Genomic DNA, 8,771 nt, shown 5'->3' on the forward strand with positions numbered 1-8,771 from the left:
GGGAAAATCCTCTGCATTATCATTAACAGCAGACTCGTACATTTCCTCAGTGAAAACAATGTACTGAGCAATTGTCAAATTGTATTTTTACCAAATTACCGTACGACAAAAAAAACTATACCTACCTCGGCCTAAACATCAGCACCACAGGTAACTTCCACAAAGCTGTGAATGAGCTGAGAGACAAGGCAAGAAGGGCCTTCTATGCCATAAAAAGGAACATAAAATTCGACATACAATTAGGATCTGGCTAAAAATACTTAAATCAGTCATAGAACCCATTGCCCTTTATGGTTGTGAGGTCTGGGGTCCGCTCACCAACCAAGATTTCACAAAATGGGACAAACACCAAATTGAGACTCTGCATGCAGAATTTTGCGAAACTATCCTCAGTGTACAACGTAAAACACCAAATAATGCATGCAGAGCAGAATTAGGCCGATACTCGCTATTTATCAAAATACAGAATATAGCCGTTAAATTCTACAACCACCTAAAAGGAAGCGATTCCCAAAGCTTCCATAACAAAGCCATCACCTACAGAGAGATGAACCTGGAGAAGAGTCCCCTAAGCAAGCTGGTCCTAGGGCTCTGTTCACAAACACAAACACACCCCACAGAGCCCCAGGACAACAGCACAATTAGACCCAACCACATTATGAGAAAACAAAATGATAAATACTTGACAAACTAGAATGCTATTTGGCCCTAAACAGAGAGTACACAGTGGCAGAATACCTGACCACAGCGACTGACCCAAACTTAAGGAAAGCTTTGACTATGTACAGACTCAGTGAGCATAGCCTTGTTATTGAGAAAGGCCACCGTAGGCAGACATGGCTCTCAAGAGAAGACAGGCTATGTGCACACTCCCCACAAAATGAGGTGGAAACTGAGCTGCACTTCCTCACCTCCTGCCAAATGTATGACCATATTAGAGACACATATTTCCCTCAGATTACACAGATCCACAAAGAATTTGAAAACAAATCCAATTTTGATAAACTCCCATATCTACTGGGTGAAATACCACAGTGTGACATCACAGCAGCAAGATGTGTGATCTGTTGCCACAAGAAAAGGGCAACCAGTGAAGAACAAACACCATTGTAAATACAACCCATATTTATGTTGATTTATTTTCCCTTTTGTACTTTAACTATTTGCACATTGTTACAACACTGTATATAGACATAATATGATTGAAATGTCTTTATTCTTTTGGAACTTCTGTGAGTGTAATGTTTACCTTTCACTTTTTATTGTTTATTCACTTTTGTTTATTATCTACTTCACTTGCTTTGGCAATGTTTACATATGTTTCCTATGCTAATAAATCACTTTATAAATTGAATTTGCCTTGAATCTGATAGTCATTCTGATCTTTACCCCAGCTCTTACAGCTCTGTGTGTGTGTGTGTGTGTGTGTGTGTGTGTGTGTGTGTGTGTGTGTGTGTGTGTGTGTGTGTGTGTGTGTGTGTGTGTGTGTGTGTGTGTGTGTGTGTGTGTGTGTGTGTGTGTGTGTGTGTGTGTGTGTGTGTGTTTTATAATAATACCGTGAGTGTGTGTGTGTGTGTGTTTTATAATAATACCCCCCCTGTAAAGTACACAGCTAAGATAAGCTGCCAACTACACACATTATTTACATTACTGAGAGGACCTTGCCTTCAGACACACACACACACACACACCACATGACGGGCTCGTGGTAATGGCTGGGGTGGAATTGGTGGAATGGTATCAAATGCCCTCCGACGAACCATCAAACAGGCAAAGTACCAATACAGGACTAAGATCGAGTCCGGCTCTGATGATCGTCGGATGTGGCAGGGCCTGCAAATCATTACAGACTACAAAGGGAAGCAAAGCTGAGAGCTGCCCAGTGACACAAGCCTACCAGACGAGGCAAATAACACTGAAACATGCATGAGAGCACCAGGTGTACCGGAAGACTGTGTGATCACGCTCTCTGCAGCCGATGTGAGTAAGATCTTTAGACAGGTCAACATTCACAAGGCCGCGGGGCCAGACGGATTACTAGGATGTGTACTCCGAGCATGTGCTGACCAACTAGCAAGCGTCTTCGCTGACATTTTCAACCTCTCCCTGTCCGCGTCTGTAATACCAACATGTTTCAAGCAGACCACCATAGTGGCTGTGCCCAAGAACACTAAGGTAACCTGCCTAAATGACTACTGACCCGTAGGACACACGTCTGTAGCCATGAAGTGCTTTGAAGGCTGGTAATGGCTCACATCAACACCATTATCCCAGAAACCCTAGACCCACTCCAATTTGCATACCGCCCCAACAGATCCACAGATGATGCAATCTCTACTGCACTCCACCCTGCCCTTTCCCTCCTGGACAAAAGGAACACCTATGTGAGAATGCTGTTCATTGACTACAGCTCAGCATTCAACACCATAGTGCCCTCAAATCTCATCACTAAGCTAAGGACCCTGGGACTAAACACCTCCCTCTGCAACTGGATCCTGGACTTCCTGACGGGCCGCCCCCAGGTGGTAAGGGTAGGTAACAACATATCCGCCACACTGATCCTCAACACAGGAGCCCCTCAGGGGTGCGTGCTTTGCCCCCTCCTGTACTCCCTGTTCACTCATGACTGCATGGTCAGGCACGACTCCAACACCATCATTAAATTTGATGATGACACAACAGTGGTAGGCCTGATCACCGACAACAACGAGACAGCCTATATGAAGGTCAGAGACCTGGCCGTGTTGTGCCAAGACAACAACCTCTCCCTCAACGTGATCAAGACAAAGGAGATGATTGTGGACTACAGGAAAAGGAGGACTGAGCATGCCCCCATTGTCATTGGAGGGTCTGTAGTGGAGCAGGTTGAGAGCTTCAAGTTCCTTGGTGTCCACATCACCAACAAACTAACATGGTCCAAGCACACCAAGACAGTCGTGAAGCAGGCACGACAAAACCTATTCCCCCTCAGGAGACTGAAAAGATTTGGCACGGGTCCTCAGATCCTCAAAATGTTCTGCTGCTGCACCATCGAGAGCATCCTGACTGGTTGCATCACTGTCTGGTACGGCAACTGCTCGGGCTCCGACCGCAAGGCACTACAGAGGGTAGTGCGTACGGCCCAGTACATCACTGGGGCCAAGCTTCCTGCCATCCAGGACCTCTATACCAGGCGGTGTCAGAGGAAAGCCCTGAAAAAAGTCTAGGTCCAAGAGGCTTCTCAACAGCTTCTACCCCCAAGCCCTCCTGAACATCTAGTCAAATGGCAGATTATTCACATTGCCCCACACCCACCCCTCCCCTCTCCACACCACTGCCACTCTCTGTTGTCATCTATGCATAATCACTTTAATTAACTCTACCTACATGTTCATACTACCTCAACTAACCGGTGCCCCCACACATTGACTCTGTACCGGCACCCCCATGTATATATTGTTATTTTACTGCTCCTCTTTAATTACTTGTTACTTTTATTTCTTATTCTTATCTGTATTTTTTAAACTGCATTGTTGGTTAGGGGCTCGTGAGTAAGCATTTCACTGTTGTATTCACCTGTTGAATTCAGCATTTCACTGTAAGATCTACACCTGTTGTATTCAGCATTTCACTGTAAGATCTTCACCTGTTGAATTCAGCATTTCACTGTAAGATCTTCACCTGTTGAATTCAGCATTTCACTGTAAAATCTACACCTGTTGAATTCAGCATTTCACTGTGAGGTCTACTACACCTGTTGTATTCGGCGCACGTGACTAATAACATTTGATTTGAAATACATCAAACATATGGCTGGATTCCATTCCGTTCGCTCCATTCCAGACCTTATTAAGAGCTGCTCCTGTGACAGGGGAATTCAGACCAACCCAGTCCCAGAGGAAGCAGAGTGAATGAGAGAGGGAGAAAGACAAAGGATATTGAATAGGAAGACAACACATGACCAGAACACAAGAAGACAGTCAAGAAAGGTTCGCATTTAACTTGTAGTGACTGATCAACGGCTGAGAGAAAGAGAGAGAGACAGAGAGAGACAGAGAGAGACAGAGAGAAAGAGAGAGAGAGAGAAAGAGAGAAATGGGGGTAACAGCAGTTGTGGGTATGTGCCTGTTGCTGACTACAACTCTGGGGCAGAGTGTGGCTCGAAAGACTGGTGGTGGTAGTATAGAGACTGGTGGTAGTACAGAGAACGGTTCACCTGGTAGAGCAGACCATTTAACTGATGATACTAGTAGCCCAGAGATTGTAATTGGTCAAACTGTTGATACTGGTAATGATGTAACAATCGGTGGTCCAACTGGTTACGTGGGCCGTCTGCTGGTAGTACCGATGGACGGAAGCCACTGGGTGGGGGTTAAGGCCATCACCGAGGAGATGGGTCGTCGTGGACACCAGGTTACCGTGGTGATCCCCGAGGTGAGCATGCGTCTGGGCCCCAGCAGCAACTGCAGGACTGTGTCATATCCTGTCCCCTACGGCCAGGAGACAGTGGACATGCTGATGGACAAGCATAAAGATAACCTGCGTGCTGCCACACTGCCCCTAGTGGAGCGGATGACTCAACGCATGGCTAATATCCAGAGTGTCAGCTCCTTCATACTGACTACTGCTGAGAGTCTGCTGTTCAACACCACACTAATCACATCTTTGGAACAGCAGGTCAGTCAGGGTGTGTGTGTGGGTGTATGTGTGTGTGTGTGTGTGAGAGAGGTCTTGTGAGCTTGTGTGTCCCTCCTCCTTACCTCCCTCTCTCCTTCCCTCCCTCTCCCCCTCTCTCCTTCCCTCTCCCTCTCCTTCCCTCTCTCCTTCCCTCCCTGTCTCTCTCTCCCCCTCTCTCCTTCCCTCCCTCTCTCCTTCCCTCCCTGTCTCTCTCCCCCTCCCTCTCCCTCTCTCTCTCCTTCCTCTCTCCTTCACTCCCTGTCTCTCCCCCTCTCTCCTTCCCTCTCCCTCTCTCTCTCCTTCCCTCTTCCTCTCTCCTTCCCCCTCTCCTTCCCTCTCTCCATCTCTCCCCCTCTCCCTGTCTCCCTCTCCCTCTCTCCTTCCCTCCCTCTCTCTCCCTCTCTCCTTCCCCCTCTCCTTCCCTCTCTCCATCCCTCCCTCTTTCCCTGTCTCCCTCCCTCTCTCTCTCTCCCTCTCTCCCTGTCTCCCTCTCTCTCCCTCTCTCCTTCCCTCCCTCTCTCTCCCTCTCTCCATCCCTCCCTCTATCCCCTCTCCCCATCTATCCCTCCTCTCCAGGGTTTTGATGCGGTGTTGACCGACCCGCTGGTCCCTACAGGCAGTCTGATAGCCAGGCGTCTGGGTGTTCCGTCTGTGTGTCTGCTCAGAGGGATCCCCTGTGGTCTGGACCTGACATCAGCCGCCTGCCCCTCTCCTCCATCTTACGTTCCGCGCTTCTTCACCAAATACACACATAGCATGAGCTTTTCACAGAGGGTGGGCAATGTACTGGTGAGGACACACACACGACTGCATACACGACCGTACGCACACACACTGCACATACACGACCGTACGCACACACGACTGCATACACGACCGTACGCACACACACTGCACATGACACAACCGTACACACATGCAAAAACACATACAGTTGAAGTCAGAGGTTTACATACACTTAGGTTGGAGTCATTTAAACTCGTTTTTCAACCACTCCACAAATTTCTTGTTAACAAACTATAGTTTTGGTAAGTCAGTTAGGACATCTACTTTGTGCATGACACAAGTAATTTGTCCAACAATTGTTTACAGACAGATTATTTCACTTATAATTCACTGTATCACAATTCCAGTGGGTCAGAAGTTTACATACACTAAGTTGACTTTAAACAGCTTGGAAAATTCCAGAAAATTATATCATGGCTTTAGAAGCTTCTGATAGGCTAATTGACATCATTTGAGTCAATTGGAGGTGTACCTGTGGATGTATTTCAAGGCCTACCTTCAAACTCAGTGCCTCTTCGCTTGACATCATGGGAAAATCAAAAGAAATCAGCCAAGACCTCAGAAAAACAATTGAAGACCTCCACAAGTCTGGTTCATCCTTGGGAGGAATTCCCAAATGCCTGAAGGTACCACGTTCATCTGTACAAACAATAGTACCCAAGTATAAACACCATGGGACCACGCAGGCGTCATACCGCTCAGGAAGGAGACGCATTCTGTCTCCTAGAGATGAACGTACTTTGGTGCGAAAAGTGCAAATCAATCCCAGAACAACAGCAAAGGACCTTGTGAAGATGCTGGAGGAAACAGGTACACAATTATCTATATCCACAGTAAAACGAGTCCTATATCGACATAACCTGAAAGACCGCTCAGCAAGGAAGAAGCCACTGCTCCAAAACCGCCATAAAAAAAGCCAGACTACGGTTTGCAACTGCACATGGGGACAAAGATCGTACTTTTTTGAGAAATGTCCTCTGGTCTGATGAAACAAAAAAAGAACTGTTTGGCCATAATGACCATCGTTATGTTTGGAGGAAAAAGGGGGAGGCTTGCAAGCTGAAGAACACCATCCCAACTGTGAAGCACGGGGGTGGCAGCATCATGTTGTGGGGGTGCTTTGCTGCAGGAGGGACTGGTGCACTTCACAAAATAGATGGCAACATGAGGAGGAAAATTATGTGGATATATTGAAGCAACATCTCAAGACCTCAATCAGGAAGTTGAAGCTTGGTCGCAAATGGGTCTTTCAAATGGACAACGACCCCAAGCATACTTCCAAAGTTGTGGCAAAATGGCTTAAGGACAACAAAGTCAAGGTACTGGAGTGGCCATCACAAAGCCCTGACCTCAATCCTATAGAAAATCTTTGGGCAGAACTGAAAATGTGTGCGAGCAAGGAGGCCTACAAACCTGACTCAGTTACACCAGCTCTGTCAGGAGGAATGGGCCAAAATTCACCCAACTTATTGTGGGAAGCTTGTGGAAGGCTACCCGAAACGTTTGACCCAAGTTAAAGAATTTAAAGGCAATGCTACCAAATACTAATTGAGTGCATGTAAACTTCTGACCCACTGGGAATGTGCTGAAAGAAATAAAAGCTGGAATAAATCATTCTCTCTACTATTATTCTGACATTTCACATTCTTAAAATAAAGTGGTGATCCTAACTGACCTAAGACAGGGAATTTTTACTAGGATTAAATGTCAGGAATTGTGAAAAACTGAGTTTAAATGTATTTGGCTAAGGTGTATGTAAACTTCTGACTTCAACTGTACATGGACTCATGTACCCTCACTCACTCATTCACACTCACTCACTCATTTACACTCACCCATTCACGCTCACTCACTCATTCATACTCACTCATTCACACTCACTCACTCATTCACACTCACTCATTCACACTTCACACTCACTCATTCACACTCACTCATTCACACTCACTCACTCACTCATTCACACTCATTAGCACTCACTCACACTCACTCATTCACACTCACTCATTCACACTCATTTACACTCACTCACACTCACTCATTCACACTCACTAAATCGCACTCACTCATTTGCACTCACTCATTCACACTCACTCACTCACACTCACTCATTCACACTCACTCATTCACACTCACTCATTCACACTCATTTACACTCACTCACACTCACTCATTCACACTCACTAAATCGCACTCACTCATTCGCACTCACTCATTCACACTCACTCACTCATTCACACTCATTCACACTCATTCACACTCACTCACTCATTCACACTCAATAATTCACACTCACTCATTCACACTCATTCACACTCACTCACTCATTCACACTCACTCATTCACACTCACTCACTCATTTACACTCAATAATTCACACTCACTCATTCACACTCACTCACTCATTCACACTCACTCACTCATTCACACTCACTCACTCATTCACACTCACTCACCCACTCACTTACACTCACTCACTCACCCACTCACTCACACTCACTCACTCTCTCATTTGCACTCTCTCTACTGCACTCACTCACTCATTCACACTCACTCACTCATTCACACTCACTCACTCACACTCACTCACACACTCACTCATTTGCACTCTCTCTACCGCACTCACTCACTCATTCACACTCACTCACTCATTCACACTCACTCACTCACTCATTCACACTCACTCACTCAAACTCACTCACACACTCACTCATTTGCACTCTCTCTACCGCACTCACTCACTCATTCACACTCACTCACTCATTCACACTCACTCACTCATTCACACTCACTCACTCAAACTCCCTCACTCACTCACTCATTCACACTCACTCACTCACTCTTTCACACTCACTCACTCTTTTACACTCACTCACTCATGCACACTCACTCACTTATTCACACTCATTCACTCATTCACACTCACTCATTCACACTCACTCACTCACACTAACTCACTCATTCACCCACACTCACTCATTCACCCACACTCACTTATTCACACTCACTCACTCATTCACACTCACTCACTTATTCACACTAACTCACTCATTCACACTCACTCATTCACACTCACTCACTTATTCACACTCACTCACTCACTCATTCACACTGACTCATTCACACTCACTCATTCACACTCACTCACTCATTCACACTCACTCATTCACACTCACTCACTTATTCACACTAACTCACTCATTCACACTCACTCATTCACACTCACTCATTCACACTCACTCACTCATTCACACTCACTCACTCATTCATACAAACCACACACCTTCTTCATCTGGTTCTATAGGTGAGTCTGGTGGAGCCGTTGCTAT

The 8,771-nt window shown here is 46.0% G+C and overlaps 1 protein-coding gene across 1 annotated transcript in view; it reads left to right on the plus strand.

The window, feature by feature from the left end:
* Positions 1-3,855: 3,855 nt before the first annotated feature.
* LOC120020664 (UDP-glucuronosyltransferase 1A1-like) overlaps positions 3,856-8,771 on the plus strand; it is an 8,746-nt gene continuing 3,830 nt past the window's right edge. The window contains exons 1-3 of the mRNA XM_038964367.1: positions 3,856-4,656; positions 5,233-5,445; positions 8,747-8,771. The exon at positions 8,747-8,771 is cut by the window's right edge and continues 103 nt beyond it. Of these exons, the coding sequence (XP_038820295.1) occupies positions 4,075-4,656; positions 5,233-5,445; positions 8,747-8,771 (820 nt within the window). The 5' untranslated portion in view covers positions 3,856-4,074. The remainder of the gene's footprint in view (positions 4,657-5,232; positions 5,446-8,746) is intronic.

This window comes from Salvelinus namaycush, chromosome 25 (genome assembly GCF_016432855.1).
Source record: "Salvelinus namaycush isolate Seneca chromosome 25, SaNama_1.0, whole genome shotgun sequence".
NCBI lineage: Eukaryota > Metazoa > Chordata > Actinopteri > Salmoniformes > Salmonidae > Salvelinus > Salvelinus namaycush.